Source organism: Euleptes europaea, chromosome 15, assembly GCF_029931775.1.
Source record: "Euleptes europaea isolate rEulEur1 chromosome 15, rEulEur1.hap1, whole genome shotgun sequence".
NCBI classification, from domain to species: Eukaryota; Metazoa; Chordata; class Lepidosauria; order Squamata; family Sphaerodactylidae; genus Euleptes; species Euleptes europaea.
Genome location: NC_079326.1, coordinates 38,943,890 through 38,962,306, shown reverse-complemented (window position 1 = coordinate 38,962,306; position 18,417 = coordinate 38,943,890). Strand labels below are relative to the sequence as shown.

Sequence of the window (18,417 nt, the reverse complement as noted above, 5' to 3'; positions counted from 1 at the left end):
CCAGGGAAACATTCCTTTCTGACCCTGGGAAAACTGCTCCATCACTTTGGCAAGTTTCAATAAATGCTTACTTAATCAAATTTGGTCCTACGTGGAGTATTCTTCCAGAACTGTCCGGGTGGAAAGAGATCCAATCAGGTTCCAACGAGCAGCACTTCATGTCCTGCACGCCGTTCTTTGCCTGAAAAAACAACAGAACAGCAAGTTCAAACACTGAGAAAATCCCAATCGTGAACACATAGAAAGTTTCTTTATCTCATCTGTATCCTGATCTTTCTCCAAAGAGCTTTGGGTGGTACATAGGGGGAGTGATATGTTTTATCCTCTTAACAAACCTGAGCTATTTAGGTTGATGATATCGAATTTCCAAGGCTATCCAGTGAACTTCATGACTGAGCAGAGATTTTAATGCAGATCTTCCAGGCTCAGCTCCACTATACTGCATGGGGTTTACATAGGGTAGTCAGCTCTGGGTTGGGAAATGCCTGGACATTTTTGGGACAAAGCCTGAAAAGGGCAGGGTTTGGGGAGGGGAGAGACTTCAATACCATAAAGTCCAATTGTCAAAGTGGCCATTTTCTCCAGGTGAACTGTTCTTTATCTGCCGGAGATCAGTTGCAATAGTGGGAGATATCCAGCTACTACCCGGAGGTTGGCAACCCTAGGTTTGCAGAATACTATTTAATACTTTGTCCAATATTATAATAATTAACTAAGACCCAAAGAACTGAATTATAATACAGTTACAGGGTATACCACACTGCAATATTTATTTTAACCACAAAGTAATTATATCATTAGAACAGAGACTCAGAAGCATATGTGCCTTTCCCCACATGACTAGGTGAAAATTGCTATAATGCAATTGGGTTGTTTGTACGAATATTCCTTAACTAACACTTTCAGAAAAAAAGAGTGAACTGGAATTGGTATGAGCATCTAGATTTGGGAGCTCAAAGCAGCTAGAATAAAATACTGATTAATACTTGCCCGGCGCATGGGGCTGGATCCAGCACCTCTGCCAATCACTGTTATTACAAGTAAATTCAGAATGCACTGTTTTTAACCTAATATCTCTAACTATTACTACAAACTAAAGCAGAATGCTCACAGGACTTGGGGATTTGGCAAAACAAGCTAGACAGGAATAAAAGTTAAGATGTGAAGGACTGCGGGGGGGGGGACAGGAACATTCTGGGGGGGGGGAACTTTTCCCTGTTTTTTTTGGATGCCTTTCCCCCCTGGTTTTTCCAATGGAAAAAATTGAAATTTGGGGGAGTTCTGAAAAAATTCCTATGAAATATTTGCTCTTTTTCAAATTAGTAAAATGATTTTAAAGACAAGGTGGGCATGCTGCAGGCTTATACAGCTCTTAAATCCAGGATGCATTTCTGCACCTAGAAGATACCTTATCTTCATGAGGGGAGCATTCAGGGCTTTCATTGCTTCTCAACAGTTGCATGTCTTCTGTTGTCCTTTTAACCTGACACAGTTGACCTTTCCACCTCTCCCTCAAACCACTGTGACACTGCCGACAGGGTAAAAAGTTGGTTACTGCCCTACCTTGCAGGAAGGAGGGAAAAAAGGCAGAAGGAGGTGGGGCTGAAACTGTGCAAAGCCACAGAGGAAAACTGAAAGTTTCACTGCGAATTTAGCTCTCTCTAACCAGATAGCAAAAATTAAAATACATGTGCTAAGACAGCATTGGGTGCATTGGCTTGTGGCTTTCTTTCAAGTATTGGGTGTGTTTGCAATTTTGTTTGTATAAAACTAAGGCATTTATAACTTCATAAATATGCCAAATATTGCAATTTTATATGCTAAGTATGTTATAAATTATTTATTTTATGTTGTTAAAGAAGTAAAATTAGTGTCGGTTTGACAGAACGGTAAGATTTGCCTTTATTTCATTTACTCCCCCCAATTCTGTTTTTTTTTCCTGGGAAAAATTGGTTGTTTTTTTGTAACTTTAACATTTCTGGAAATTTTACATCTCTAAGTACGAGACTTACATCTTACTAGCCCCCTGGGACCTTCTCTATTGTTTATGTACCTCGAATTAACATATAACTTTTCCACTCTCTTAGCAGTGTTTGGCTTCTAGTGAAAACAACCATCAAGGAAATATAGATACAAAAAAGGGGAAATGTTTGGTTCTTCCATGATTATTGAGAAGGCGGATGTGTACAAAAATAGAACAATGTGAGAAGGACTGTAGCGTGAACATATTACCAAAGTGTGGTCTTTCAAGGAACAAACATGGAAGATTCCTCTTTGGCTTCTCTTGTTAGGAGTGATGATATAATGCCAAGGGTATCCTCCAATCTGAAATGTGTTCTCCAGGGAAGACACCTCAAAAAGCAGATCTGGAGTATCTGAATAGCATTGAACATTAAGAATACTGTTTATCTTAGTAGATTAATAATTGAGTAAATCTTTTTTTTTTAAATGGATGATGCTGAGTGAAGTGGCACCAAATGCAGATAGATTCCATTTTTTTTATTCCCTGCCAGACAATTTATAATACAACAACAGGGATCACAAAGCCATGCCATCAATTCGCTTTACACAAAATAAGCACCTTGATTTAATATATGGCAAAACCAAGTTCTCCTTTCAGCCATTATTTGGGTGTTATTACAAATGAGAAAGAACTAGACTTTAATACAAACAAGCATCACTCTAGGAGGATGTTGGGGGATCTCTGTGCTACAGACTGAATCCAGTTCAAAAGTCATTCACTCTTCCCAGGTAACCCTAACAGTTTTTCTAACAATTAGAGCGGTTCCTCAGTGGAACAGGCTTCCTCGGGAGGTGGCAAGCTCTCCTTCCCTGGAGGCTCTTCTTAAAAAGAGGTTAGATGGCCATCTGTCAGCAATGCTGATTCTATGACCTTAAGCAGGTGTTGAGAGGGAGGGCATCTTGGCCATCTTCTGGGCATGGAGTAGGGGTCACTGGGGGTGTGGCGAGGGGAGGTGGTTGTGAATTTCCTGCATTGTGCAGGGGGTTGGACTAGATGACCCTGGTGGTACCTTCGAAAACTATGATTCTATAACCCTGGAACTAAGGAATTCTAATGGAATTCTTAACGGGGCACCCAACTTCCAGGGTTTTTTGTGGAAAGCCATGAAAGGTAAATTGATATAAAACTGATACATGTTTGTCATATAGCTATACCCTCTGTTGTAGTATTACAGGTTAAGCATCCCTTATCTGGACTGCTTGGGACCAGAAGTGGTCCGTATTTCGGATCTTTCCATATACTGGAATATGTTGGAATTTCTGCATATACACAATGAGATATCTTGGGGATGGGACCCAAATCCATTTATGTTTTATATACACTTCACACACATAGCCTGAATGTAATTTTAAACAGTATTTTCAATGATTTTGCTACACCGAACCATAAGAAAGCAAAGGTGTAACTATCTCACCAGAATACCTATATCAGCTGTTAAACAAGAACAATAACAAACAAACACTGGCAGGCTTTCAGTCTCCACCTACGATGCACTGTATTTTATACACTGTGTACAGTGTATTTTATTTTTTTAGGTGAGAGGAAACATTGAAAGGAGGCAGCACGGATCTGCCTGCATGCTGGATCGAAGGGTCCGGTTTTCAGATCAGTCTTGATATGGGATGTCTGGATAGGGGATACTCTACCCGTACTACCTGACAGTAATTTCAACTTTAATCTCAGTCGGCAAACTTTACCAACTAACCGGTTTCACAAACTAGTATTCATTTCCCCCGCCCACAGTGGGGGAAAACACCCATTCTGAGTATGAAAACATTATGCCCTGCTTAGCCATAACAAGGAACAAATTCTGAACAAAACTCCTGAGAAAGTCACTGGCATTACATTTTACTCAGTTCGGCTTTTAACCAACATTTCATCGGATGGGCTTTTAATATTGTGGTCTGACCCCAGCTGCAGGAATGAGGCAGGATAGCATTTCCAGTAAACAAATTTGGTTTACATTCTCATTATGAAAACCATACAGCAACTGTTCCTCTATGAGAGAACACAAAACCCAGTGTTGCTGGCAACACCAGAATATTGTATGATACGCAACTGTATTTGCCAAGAGGCAAAGAGGTTCTTTTCCACTAAGGGATTCGAGAGCAATAAGCACACCTGCAGTGGTGAAGGAAAACAGTTTTATTCAAATCTCCACAGCAGTGATATATCAACAGACCAGAATAGACAGAGAATAAAGAAGAAGAGTTGGTTTTCATATGCCGACTTTCTCTACTACTTAAGGGAGACTCAAACCGGCTTACAATCACCTTCCCTTCCCCTCCCCACAACAGACACCCTGTGGGGTAGGTGAAGCTGAGAGAATGTGACTAGCCCAAAGTCACCCAGCTGGCTTCGTGAGTAGGACTGGGGAAACAAATCCAGTTCACCAGATTAGCCTCTGCCGCTCATGTAGAGGAGTGGGGAATCAAACCTGGTTCTCCAGATCAGACTCCACCAGAGAATATACCCACACCCTTCAGCTATAGGAACTTTGGCTCAGGCTAGATCGAGGAACAGCACTGAGCACATCGGCCAACACCTGGAGTCTGCCCGCTGTCATTCTTCGGGGTTCCTGCCGCTGAAGGGGTGTGGCTATATTCTCTGTTTATTCTTGTGACTTGTTGATATCTCATTATTGTAGAGATTTCAATAAAACTGTTTTCCTTCACCACTGCTGGTGTGCTTATTGACCTAGAATCCCTTAGTGGAAAAGAACCTCTTTGCCTCGTGGCAATACAGCAATCCAATCCATCAGCCAAAGTGATGAAACAAAAACGATTTATAAATACCTGTTATTTTAATATTACAAGGAATGCCAAAAGGGTATTCTCCCACAATCCCAACTTTGCCATTCCAGTTGCATTCATGGCCCAAATCCACTTGTTGTGTCATAAACTAAAAGGAAAAAAAGAAGCTACCGTAAATCTGATTAATTATTTTTGCATATGTGCCATATACTGTTCTGCAGAAAGTTTTGACAGTATACTGTCATCTAAGGAAAGGAAGTCCATGCTGAAATAAGGTTATTTTTCTAATTACTGCCCCTTAATTTGAACTAAAATTCATTTTCAGTAGCGCACCCAAATGCAATCAGCTCTTGCTATCTGCTATTATGCACACTCCGATGTACTATTTAAACAACAGTAGAAGATTTTGGTCACGTTATAAGAAGACAGGAGTCACTGGAAAAGACAGTCATGCTAGGAAAAGTTGAGGGCAGCAGGAAAGGAGGAAGACCCAACAAGAGATGGATTGACTCAATAAAGGAAGCCACAGCCCTCAATTTGCAAGATCTGAGCAAGGCTGTCAAAGACAGGACATTTTGGAGGACACTGATTCATAGGGTCGCCATGAGTAGGAAGCGACTTGACAGCACTTAACTCACACGGACGATGTTACACTGAAAATCAAAGAAGAGGAAGAATACAAGTTTCTCAAGCCATGAGCTGATCTATCGAACCGAGCAGTGATCTTTTCCAAGGGAAATGTGCCAGCCGGCATTTACAGGGACAGCGCCGTTAACTTATATGTGTTGGATCCGATGCTTCTCTTCTGCTAAGAGTGGAATATTCCCATAGAAGGAGACATCATTCTTCCAACATTTAAACCTTTTGGACATGCCTGAATGTATTTTGTGGGTGTACAAACTTTTGTGCATGCTTCTCATGGAGCTCCATGGAGCTGCATCACTCCAATTTTCCTTTATATCGTTTGGTAATCAATGGGTTGGAGGTAGGGTAACGTTTCTGTGGCTGCAAGGACTTCTACCTGCGGAGCACAATTTCCCCCTCTCCCCCGTCCCAGTCTGAAATGCCCAGCTGCCGAGGGAAGAGAATCACACTGCTGGTGGAAGTCCTTGTGGCTGTAGAAACCTTAGTCTGAATCCGAGCCAACCAGTGCGAAGGCATAGTAAGACTCACTGGCCATTTATGCTTGGTAATTAGCAGTGCATTCCAGGCTGAAGTCCTCCACATTTTTTTTAAATTTCTTCACGTTGAACCTGCTTTGCATTTCTTAAGAGCCCCTTTAACATGACCTTTTGTATTTGCTCCGCCCCCGCATCGAAGCATTCACTGAAGGAAGCATGCAGAATCCCAGCCGGCAGCTTAGCTATGCAAACGACTATTGCTAATGGCTATGCAAATGAAGGAATGAAGGAGCAGGCAAGGGGATGGTGGAATTTGTTTGACTTTCTCGTCTTGCATTGGGACCATGAATAGTCATTTTAAAGGTCGGATTTAAAAAATCAGCATTGAACGAGGAGCAGAATCATATTCATCCTTTTTTACCCTCGTCACTCTCATCTGCCTGCTGTTTTCCCCCTACTGTCCATCTTAAGATGAACATTCACTACTCCTTTAGATTACCGCAACCCCCCTTTCTTTGGGCTGCCCTTGAAAGGAAGCAAGAAACAGAAATTGATGCAAAATGTGGCTGCTGGCAGAAGCTTTGCGACATGTGCACGTTACATCATTATTAAAACAATGGCATGAGCGGCTTGTATTCTGGAAAGATGGAATACGGATTGTTAAAACAAAAAAACACACCAAGGTTCTTAGAGCAGGGATCTATATATTCTCCCCGTAAATGTGTGTAAAATGCCATCAAGTCTCAGCTGACTTACGGTGACCCTGTAGGGTTTTCACAGCAAGAGACTTACAAAGGTGGTTTGCCATTGCCTTCCTCTGCATAGCGACCCTGGTATTCCTTGGTGGTCTCCTGTCCAAGTACTAGACAGGACTGATTCTCCCCTTACATTATTCTATAAAGTACCACGCTCTGTTGATGATGCCGTAATACTGCTGTACTACTATTAATAAACAACAACAGCAAGGTTCCGTTACCTTTTCAGAGATGGACTGGAAGCTGTATAGCCTGACAAGACCAACGCTGTGCATCACAATCAGCATTCTAAGAGACACTGCGGCATCTGTTATGCTGTTTCCAAAGATCTAGTTTAAGGGGGGAGGAAACAGCTCATAAGGGGGGGGGGAAATAACACCAGAGGTCTCCGACACTTGACAAAAACACCAGCGCTGGTAAAAGAACAGATTGTTCCCGTTCCCTGAATCTGGCGGAAAAGACAATGACATTTTTCCTTCAAAGGCGGTCGTACAACTGATATTATTTCACCCAAGCGAATGCCTGGCAGGAGTTTCCACATAAGACCCGACCAAGAACATGATACTTTCCCCACCTTGTAGATAGAACAATGCGCTGGATATTTTACCAACGTGAAAGTGCTGGGGCAGCAATGAAATTCCAGAAGAAAAGTGAAAACATTTGCTCGCTGTTAATGACTCCCCTTCCCCCCACTGCAGTAAGGGAACCGCTCTGAGTTATTGGAATGCTCACCCAAGCACATACCATATATGTTTTGCATCACAGTCAGCAGGAATGCATCCATTTGGCATTCAAATTCTGCACCAAGGAAACCCAAGTTCAGAGAATATTATAAAGTATACATTTATCTGCTTAAATCTAGCCTGTTTTGCCTAAATTCTCCTTTCACATTTCATAATTATTCGTTGTTATTTCCTGTTAGGAATAAATGACAAAGGGAAAGAAAGCAGTGGAACTTGGGGCTTAGTGGCTACTTCTATCCCCTGAAATTGGGGCAAACTTTGCCTGACCGTGCCCACGTTTCCATGTTTCTTGTGTTTTAGGAATGTTTTGTTCCCCAGGGTATGAAATTTTACATAGTCTTTAGTTGCACGATAAACCATGAAGAAAACATACTATTTCAATCACTTATCCGTACAAGCCTACCATTCTGTTCTTCACCTGCAAAGAGAGCATTTAGTAAACGCTTGGAAAACTGGCTATGTTCTATGAAACAGCAACTATTATTTTAGAAAAAAGAAAACTTAAGCAGCAAATCCAGATATCTCCTGAGGGCAGAGAGAATGTATTCTGGGAAAAGGGAGACAAGCCTCCTCGAAGTGTATGAAAGACGTATTAAGGGGACGTGTGCTGCTCCAGCAGGACTAGATAAGAGACCATCAACTTATCTACTGTAAACTTACTTTTTTGTCAATTTCCAGCATTCCAATAAATGAAAGTGGCATAACTCTGAATACAGCAAGAAAGAAGAGCACAGACTGCTGGGTGCCTGCCTAGGAAGAAGCACACTGAAAATAGTTCTCATATGTCAGCTTGTATGACATTAGGCAATGTGCAAGTGGGAATGATCTCCCACCTTTTCGCAAGCATTTAAAAAGCCATGCGCCCACCCACACACATATATATTGTTTTCTAATCTCTTACATTCACACAGATACATGCTCTCCCCCTTCCACTAAGAAAAGTCTCTATGTTTTGTGAGAGAGGTCTGTTGTAGCACAATGAAACAAAGGTTCGGTGGCACCTTAAAGTCTCACGAAAGCTCACACTGCAATAACTGTTAGTTTTTAAGGTAAACTGAAAAAAGGGGGGGAGATGCAAGGTGAAAAGTGACAGCTTTATTGTCACATTCAGCTCCTACACATTTCGCTATTAAAGCTTCATCAGGGGGGGAATCAGAGTTCTTTTAGCTGAGTTCTACAGAACTCAATTGCTGTGGAAACGTTCAGCAAAAAGAACTCTGATCCCCCCTAATGAAGCTTTAGTAGCGAAACGCATAGGGGCTGAACAGGACAATAAAGCTGTCACCAGTCACCTTACATCTATTTTCCTTTTTTGGTTTGCTGACACATTGTTTGATGTAGCCCTATTTTCTTCTCTTTTAGTTTTCAAGGTGCCACTGGACCTTTGTTTCATTAGACTGGGCGACCAGCCTATGATTCCCAGCCTTGATAAGGAGGTGATGCCATATCCACTCCCAGAAAGAGATGACCGTACCACAGTCACTCACAATTCTGAACCACCTGGGATGGAATACACGGGGCCGTCTTTGAAACAGTTTTCAAACCACTAGTCTAGAAGATGGAAGCCAACCTGCTAAGTGGGATGCCACTTAGGGAACCTTTACTCCAGTGTTATAGATCTTCACTCACTTCCTTTTTGGTTCCAGGAACAGCTGAATGGGCTATTTTGGATAGAGAAAGCTCTACAGATGGGGACCAGGGAATTTAAAAGGACTGTCTTCTCCCATATGAGTTTCTCTGTCAATTAAATTCTTTATCTGATGCCCTTCTTTAGAGGGTCCAGCCATCAGAGGTTAGAAGGGCAATCACTCAGGAGAGAGACTTTTTAGTGGTGGTGCCCCAAGGATAGAATTTTCTCCAAGGTTAGCCTGTCTGACTCATCTGTTTTTTATTCTACACTATCTTAAGAAGTGTTTTCTTATTTGGGCTTTAGCTTCTTTTATTACATTTGTAACCCACTTTGGAGACTATTTTTTAGCAGGACAAATATGCATTAAATAAATAAAAAGGCTACACAAGAACAGCCACTCTGGAGAGAGTCTATGCCATAAATTAATCCAAAGAGTGTTTCATAGAACAATGTTGTACGTTACACAACTGTCCTCATTGCAAGAATCAGGGAAAAACATTTCCCCAAACCCACTTTATGCAATGCCAAGATGGAAGCTTACAAAAAGGTCTCTTTGAATATTCAGCCATAAACATTTTCAAACAAACACACCTGCCGTGCAGCTGCCGGGACCTTACACTGAGCCGATTTCACAACCATGACCTGTTGAGGGGTGTCCCAGCTCAGATATCTGTTGGGGATAAAAGGTAAATGGACTGGAATACATTAAATAAATTAAAAACAAAATACACAACATTAAAAAAAACCCAACTGCCTAATTCTAAAAAAGCTTAACAACACAGGGATTGTGCCACTAGCACCTTTTGTCTCACCTTTCCTTCAAGGAACTCAAGGCAGCACATCATGGTTCTCCTTTCCTAATTTTATCTTCACAACAACCCTGTGAGGTAGGTTAGGTTAGACTGAGACAGTAACCGGCCCAAGGTCCCCCAACAAGCAGCATAGTCATTTGAACCCTGGTTTCCCAGACCCTACTATAATTCAGAATCAAGACAGGCAGCATGGTCGAGTGGTTAAGAGTGGTGGTTTGGAGCAGTGGACTCTAATCTGGTGAACTGGGTTTGATTCCCCACTCCTCCATATGAGCGGAGGATGCTAATTTGGTGAACCGGGTTGGTTTCCCCACTCCTACACATGAAGCCAGCTGGGCGACCGTGGGCTAGTCACAGCTCTCTTAGAGCTCTCTCAGCCCCACCTACCTCACAGGGTGTCTGTTGCTGGGAGGGGAAGGGTAGGTGATTGTAAGACAGTTTGATTCTTTCTTAAGAGGTAGAGAAAGCTGGCATATGAAAACCAACCCTTTTTCTTCTTCTTCAGGTAAATGACTTTCTCAGACTGACAGTGCCACCTTAAGCTGAATTACATCCTTCTAAATCCATTGAGATCAATGGATTTAGAAGGGTAGAGCTCTGTTTAGGATTGCACTGTCAAGTTACCCATTCTGTATAATAGCAAAAAAAGACAGGGACATCAGAGTTGTTCTTCAAACGAAAGGATATTCATCCTGGCACTGGAATGCTGCTGTTATAAGGATGGAAGGCTGAGTCAACCTTGCGCCGGCTACCTGAAACAGACTTCTGTCCATTTCAGGTAGCCGGCTCAAGGTTGACTCAGTCTTCCATCCTTCTGAGGTCGGTAAAATGCTGGGGGTAAAGTGTAGATGACTGGGGAAGGCAACAGCCAACCACCCTGTAAACATAGTCTGCCTAGTAAATGTCAGGATGTAATTTCACTCCATGGGTCAGTAATGACCTGGTGCTTACACAGGAGAGTACCTTTACCTTTAGGAAGACCTTGTAGTCTTCCTAAAGACCCTTGCTATTTCTATGGAAATACTGCTAGTAAGGGCTACTATCTGTCTCAGATTTTACACCTGTCACAAATTAACCTCTTGCAATATTTGGAAGAACTGCCAGTGAGTCGGATGGGAAGTACTTGTGGATCTGAACGCAGACCTGACCTCACTGGTATATGACCTGAGCCATACACATATCCATTCAGAAGTCTTATACAACAAGACTTCATTTTCCAGTCAACATGCCATAGGACTGGGTTGTAAGCATTCCACTGTCCACTGCACACTAACCCAAGTAGTCTCAGAGTAAGCCTACCTTTATTACCTGAATTTGCAGTGTGAAGTTAGATACACTTTCTCAAGTATTTCTCCAGTACTTGCAGAGAGACGAAAAAGCCAATTATGAGCTGTCAGAACTGCTAAGGATGGTTTGTAGTCCTGTGGGCTGGGCAGCACTTCACCCTGTATTAAAAGAATTCCGCTTTATCACATGAATAAGCAGAGAAGGTAAAAACAGAGTGTTTCAGGGTAACAGTAAAGCAAATGCAGATTGTCTGTAAACCGTGCATTAAAGATGGTGGGTGTTAAGGGGTTGGATCCAACCGGATTCTCCTCTGGTGAAAAAGGGAAGTGGGAGTTTCCCTCAGACCACAATAAGCTGTGTGGGATGGGGACTGTAATACAGAGGGGAATTGGCTGAGATGTAGTGAAAAAGTTGGTGAGATCCAACCCAATAAGCATTATGGCTGACTAATATGGCAGAGAAAACTGCTGTTTAGAGGTACCTAAGTAAAAGATGGTAACAATCCTAATTGTGACTAAGGACCCGTAAAGTATTTTGCATACCAGAAGTGCAATTTTAGTCACAGAGAACAATCCTCCATCCCAGGTCTTCCATATAGAGCAGGAAACAAATCTAAACAAACCAAGAGAATATCACGCTGTCCATTGTGCACTTGAAATGACACTAAAATATGGATGCCCCCATACAACATACAAGGGGAAAACCCACTCTCAACATTCTGTCACAATTTAATCTAACCAAGACACAGATCCCAGGATGGGGCTATGCAAATGACATGCCAAGGCTTCACAGTCAGGAGTAGGCTAGACTTGGAATGGCTGGAGTCACTAGGGTCGTTTATGCATGGACATTTTACCTGGGGTTTGTTGCTCGCTGGACCCACACTTTTCTGTTGTGAATCCAAAAACTGTTACACACCAGCAGTCAGCAAGCTCAAATCAAGGAGCATTTGAGTCCCGCCTCTTGAAACGCTAGTTTTTAATTGGCGATAGTGCTTACAGTGAAAGAAACACCCAGTTCTCCCCCCCTTCCCCCACAGAAAGATGTGTTAAAAAGCAAAACAAAAATGTAGATCTCTAAAAGGAACGGAGCGGGAGAGAAACCCAAGCGTCATTTTTAAAATCCTTTCTGCTCAGAGAAAACTCCAAGAAAGCAAGAAGTATTTGAGTTCCTGCCCCTTGAAACACTGCTTTGTAATTGGCTGCAGTGCTTGCTGGGAGAAAAACGTCACCATCCCCCAGGTTTCCGTGTCATGGGCTTTGGCATACGCACGGAGATTTCGCCCAGCCTGATCTCAGGAGAAATAGAAGAATCGGGTTTTAACTGCAATGGGAAGACCTGGGATTTGCAAGGGCTGGGCACGAGGTCACCTCTAATAGACGGAAAACTCATGCATAACTCTAAGGAACAACCGAGTCAGACCAGGGGTGAATGTGAGTGAAAGTACCCGCGCATAAACAACCTAGGACAGGGAGCACAGCTCTCCACAATACCCAATGGTGCGCCTGAGCACATGCCTTTATTTCCTCCCATTCAAATGAATAGGTGCTGTAAGCACTACACTCGGGACATGACTGAAAGCCTTCACTCCAGATCCCAGGCTGCCGGACCTCTGTTGACAAGGCAGTCCAGCACGTCCCTGTATGCAGACAACACAGAAACAAACTTATATGCCCCCCTTATATGTCCCCCTCCAGCACAATACAGCAGCCATTGTAGCAAAGGGCATTTTCCTCTTCTTGCAGTAAATGTAAAATACAATGTAGTATAATAGGCAGCAGCCAGCTAGCGTGGCCACTCTTCTGGACTCTCAGAGCATGTATCAGATTCTGCTTTGCAAACGACCCCTCATTGGCTAGAAAATACTATATATCTATTCAGACTCCACCGTCCTGTGAGAAAGGTGGGTCACCACGGTGATAGGCCACGGGCATGTTCCTGTTATATATGTATACATAAAAACAGGCAGATGCTGTCTCTGGAGCCAGAACTTTGGAGATGCCATCCATTCTAGTCTCAAAAGGTGTTACCCAGGGATTATTTCATTTGTATGACACAATTAGAAGGAGTGTGTTTATATATTTTACATAACACATACACACACATGGATTATAACAGAAGAGAGTTCTGTCTTTGCAGAATGGCTTTGCTAAAAAAAGAAAAAGAAAAAAAAGAACCTTACCACAGGGCATTCCAGTAATAAAGCATCCTCTATTTTTTCTGATTTAGAGCATGCTGGCATTTGATAAATTATCCTTGGCTCAGGTGTGACACTGAGGAAAAAGGGATTAGAGTGTATCACTTTCCATTATTCGAAAGGTCTTTCTAAGTACTATTATCAATCATGACCAATTCGTCCTGCAACCGGTATTCAGGGCTGTCACTCAGCTTTGTGGTGCAGTTTCTCATTGTTTCCCAGAACAGCGCAGCCTCCATCTCTTTCTTCTTATGTCTCTTCTGCCACCACTCAGGTCTGGTCATGGGGAGCTGCCCCAGGCAAATTCTTTCCACCCGTGGCCCAGCCATTTTGCCCATTCTTTCCACAATCTGCTTCCAACCATCTGTTTCATAAAATCATAGAATGATAGAGTTGGAAGGGACCCGATAGGCAATCTAGTTCAACACCCTGCTCAATGCAGGATCAGCCTAAAGAATCCCTGACAAGTGTTCGGCCAGCCGCTGCTTGAAGACTGCTCGTGAGGGGGAGCTCACCACCTCCTGAGGCAGCGGATTCAACTGCTAAACAAATCTTACTGTAAAAATTTTCCCCCCTAATAGCCAGTCAGGAGCCCCGTGGCGCAGATTGTTAAGCTGCAGTACTGAAGTCAAAAGCTCTGCTCACAACCTAAGTTCGATCCCGACGGATGTCGGTTCCAGGTAGCCAGCTCAAGGTTGACTCAGCCTTCCATCCTTCCGAGGTTGGTGAAATGAGTACCCAGCTTGCTGGGGGTAAAGGGAAGATGACTGGGGAAGGCACTGGCAAACCACCCCGCAAAACAAAAGTCTGCCTTGGAAACGTCGGGATGTGACGTCACCCCATGGGTCAGGAATGACCCAGTGCTTGCACAGGGGACCTTTATCTTTTAATATCCAATCGGTACTTTTCCACCCATAATTTATACCCATTATTGCAAGTCCTATCCTCGGTTGCCAACAGGAACAGCTTCCTGTCCTCCTCTGAGTGACAGCCTTTCAAATATTTAAAGAGAGCAAACATGTCAGCCCCACAACCTTCTCTTTTCCAGTGTGCACATTCCCAAGTCCCTCAGCCTTTCCTCATAGGGCTTGGTCTGTGTTTGCTACCCAGGGATGGGCTTGTGTGGGTTCTCCGTTGCTGAGATATAGCACAGTAGTAATGGAGCTTCCACATGGCAGGTTTCCCTGCATTTTCCTCACCCCCGGTCCCTGAAGTTGCTAGTTCCTCTTCAACCACCGGAGGGCTGTTTTGTTTTTAAATCAGCAATTGAACATCATTATAATAAAGTGTCTGTCAGGTTCTCTGAATTCCTAGCTTTTTTTTTAAAGGTAGGCTGTTACCACACTAGGTATTCCCAGCAATGTATCAAGAGTTTGAAAATGTTATAAAAAATACTGTTCGCATTTTCTATGTATTCCCACCGATGTATTAAGAGTTTGAAACTGTTATAAAAAATATTGTTCGCACTTTGTTTGGCCCCTTTAGCTGTGAAGACGTCTTCCAACCATTTTTTAGCCGTGGCATCCAAAAACCCTTTTAAAGTGATGTTTTTTATAACGTTTCCAAACTCTTGATACATCGCTGGGAATACCTAGTGCGGTAACAGCCTAAGGGGGTAAACGCACTTTGTATTCCCAGCGATGTATTAAGAGTTTGAAAGTGTTGTTAAAAACATCGCTTTAAAAGGGTTTTTGGATACCACGGCTTATAAATGGTTGGAAGACGTCTTCACAGCTGAAGGGGCCAAAGTGCGAACAGTATTTTTTATAATGTTTTCAAACTCTTAATACATCGGTGGGAATACATAGAAAGTGCAACAGTATTTTTTATATCTTTTCAAACTCTTAATACATCGCTGGGAATACAAGTGCGGTAACCCCCTAAGTCTCTAGGCCAGGGGTGTCAAACTTATTTGTTACAAGGGCTGGATATGACATAAATGTCACTTGGTTGGGTCAGGCCGGGCCATGCCTCCCCAGCCCAGATCGGAAGTGGGGGGTGGCTGCCTTGGCTGGTTCACAGGATGGGTAAGAGCTCTCAAGGGGCCGGAACAGGCCTGTGGGCCTTACATTTGACACCCCCGGCCTAGGCCATCTCAAGGCAGAAATATACGGCTTATGTGATCTAAGGTAAATCTCCTGAGAAATGACCTGCTGTTATCTGTTGGGTTAAGTCCAGAATGTAAACTGAGAGTTGAGTTTTTGGAAGACAATCTAAAAAGAATGGAATGGTCATAGGGGCCACACAAATTAGGATCATAAGGAGAGGGGCCAGACCAAGGGCCCATCTAGTTGAGGATGCTATTTCAACAGCCCACAAACAGGGCATGATGTAATAGCCTTTCCCAAATATTTGTCTCCAGAGATTGTATGTGCAAAGGCATACAATCTCTGAATGTGGAGGCTCAATGTACCTATCGGGGCTGGTATCCAATTAGAGATGCATTCTCCATTAAATGTCTCTAAAAATTTTCAGCACCTTCTAAACTAGCAGCCAACACTGCATCATACAGCACTGAATGTGAAGAATTACTTCTTTTGACTGTCCTGAATCTACTGCTAATGATTTTCCTTTATTTTAACTGATCTGAAATCCCAGTGTTTTGAGAGGGCAAAAAAAATCTTCTCTGTACATGCTATTCATAATTTTATAATTATAACCTCCCTCCACTGTTTCTAAACTAACATACCCAAACTCTGCGGCCTTTTGAAGATGGTCCAGAGACCCTTGGTCATTTGTATAAACCTCCATTCTACAAAGATGCATACGTGAGACAATTTCATGTATATGAGACTGCACAGGACTGTTCACAAGATCTGACAGAATAAGCAATTCAAAAAGCAAATAAAGAGCAAGTATTCTTTAAAAATTACCTGCTCACACAGCACCGATAATTGTCAAAATAAATCTTTCCACTTTGATAAGCAATTGGAGATGTGGAATGTGTTGTCCAAACATTCTTGAATGTTGTGCTTTCCTGAAATAAATCACAGTGTTCTACAAATATATATCTATATCTATCTATATGGTTTAGGAAACACAGAAAATGGCCGTACAAGTTAATCATGTTATAGCAAAGGTAAATAACATTATAGTAAATGTGAGATAGATAGACAAGTTTGGGCTAACAACATGCATTTCTATAAAAATCAGGAGAACAGGACTTTACATGGGTCAATGACCCATGTAAGATCCTACGTACCCATTAAGAAAGAGTATCTTAAATTCCTTGCTGTTCTTTGCATCAGGATAATAGTCCCAGAAAATAATTCCAGAGGGATGTTAGTCCTTTGCAGTAAAAATAAACAGGAGTCTTCTGGCATCTTAAAATATTTTTTCTAGCACAGGTTCCATGGACTTCACAGGAATCTGAGGAAGTGAATTCTAATCCACAAATATTCACATCAGACTTAAAAACCTGTTAGGTCTTTAAAATGCCACACGACTCAGTTTATTAATCCCCAAAGAGATTCCCTTGAGGTTGTTTCACACAACACAGAACTTCTACATGGAAAATATAGATGTGTATAGAATAGAATCAAGTCCAAATGTAAGTCATTGAAAATCTACACATTGGTTTCCTTTTAAATTTCCACTTAAAAACGTGACTATACTGGGAACCTTCCAAAACTGGCACGATACCTGGCAAATTAATTTCCTCAGGATCCCCATATTTTTCCTATAGACAACACCAGCATCTTTTGTGTAAAATCCCAGCGATCTTCTGGTGAGCAGACAGCAGATATTGTTAAGTTTAAATGTATCAGTAGATGAGAGTCTTGCTGTGGCAGACGAGGAGGGAGATGAGTTGGACATTTTTTTGTGAAGCACTGGGATTCCACCTTGTTTATGGCTTGTTCAGGAAGCAGCAGAAGGCTAAAGAGAAGAGAGAGAAAGGTGTCGTTCAGTTTCCCAGTTCCCAATTTGGAACTCAATCCCAGCTGAAATCATAATAAGTGTAGTTGGTGTATTCTATTTAAGAGTGGTGATCCAACTGCCTACCCAAGAATTCAGAGAGAGGGCTCAAAATTAGCTCATGAACACATGGAGACCCTCAGCCCATCAAAGTCAGTATTGTCTACTCAGACCGGCAGCGGCTCTCCAGGGTCTTTCACATCACCTTCCCACCTAGTCCCTTTAACTGGAGATGCCAGGGATTGAACCAGGGACCAAGCAGATGCTCTACCACTGAGCCACAGCCCCTCCCAAACACATTAAGCTTACATCAGTCACGCCTTGGTCTATCAAGGCCATTCTTGCCTGCTCTGACTGGCAGCTAGGGTTGCCAGGTCCCTCTTTGCCACCAGCAGGAGGTTTATGGGGTGGAGCCTGAGGAGGGTGGGTTTTGGGGAGGGGAGGGACTGCAGGGCCATAGAGCCCAATGGCCAAAGCGGCCATTTTCTCCAGGTGAACTGATCTCTAGCGGCTGGAGATAAGTTGTAATAGCAGGAGATCTCCAGCTACTACCTGGAAGTTAAGAAACAACAAGAACTCAAAACCGTTGTTAATACAAGAATGTAGGAACAAAACAGGGCAGGCTCAAAGTATCAAAAAGCTATATTCAAATAACATACACAATTCTACAGGTGCAAAACTCAAGCTAATGTGACATACAAATATACAACAATATACAACGGCTGTTCTGCAAGTTCAACAGCAATTACAAAAAATACCAAATGGCAGTCTCCAGAAGGGGACGTGAAGCACCTGTAGAATTGCGTATGTTATTTGAATATAGCTTTTTGATACTTTGAGCCTGCCCTGTTTTGTTCCTACACACTACCTGGAAGTTGGCAACCCTACTGGCTCTCCAGGATCTCAGGTCAAGCTCTTCCACATCACCTTCCTACCTGATCCGAGATTGAACCTGGGACCATCTGCATTTCAAGCAGATGCTCCACCTACCACGGAGCCATTAGCATTTTATTACATCGGAGACATCTCTTATTATGCCATCGGCGATGCCGCTGCAAACTTCCCGTCCCAACCCCTCCTACAGTTCTCCCGCTGGCCTTAAAGCCCACGGTGAATGCATGACATTTTTAAAACCTTCTAGCCGGTCCTTTGCCCTAGTTTAGCAATTCTGTGCCAGCAAT

The 18,417-nt window shown here is 42.7% G+C and overlaps 1 protein-coding gene across 2 annotated transcripts in view; it reads right to left on the bottom strand.

Moving 5' to 3' along the window:
• Nucleotides 1-17,137, bottom strand: part of DCAF17 (DDB1 and CUL4 associated factor 17) — a 29,940-nt gene extending 12,803 nt beyond the window's left edge. Inside the window, exons 1-10 of one of the 2 annotated variants that reach the window (XM_056861440.1) lie at nucleotides 16,964-17,137; nucleotides 16,195-16,298; nucleotides 13,307-13,397; nucleotides 11,146-11,282; nucleotides 9,617-9,695; nucleotides 8,056-8,145; nucleotides 6,874-6,981; nucleotides 4,819-4,924; nucleotides 2,233-2,375; nucleotides 72-181 (exon numbers count right to left, since the gene is read on the bottom strand). In XM_056861440.1, coding sequence (XP_056717418.1) covers nucleotides 72-181; nucleotides 2,233-2,375; nucleotides 4,819-4,924; nucleotides 6,874-6,981; nucleotides 8,056-8,145; nucleotides 9,617-9,695; nucleotides 11,146-11,282; nucleotides 13,307-13,397; nucleotides 16,195-16,298; nucleotides 16,964-17,137 — 1,142 coding nt within the window. The remainder of the gene's footprint in view (nucleotides 1-71; nucleotides 182-2,232; nucleotides 2,376-4,818; nucleotides 4,925-6,873; nucleotides 6,982-8,055; nucleotides 8,146-9,616; nucleotides 9,696-11,145; nucleotides 11,283-13,306; nucleotides 13,398-16,194; nucleotides 16,299-16,963) is intronic. The other variant, XM_056861441.1, reaches the window with a different exon arrangement.
• Nucleotides 17,138-18,417: the final 1,280 nt, after the last annotated feature.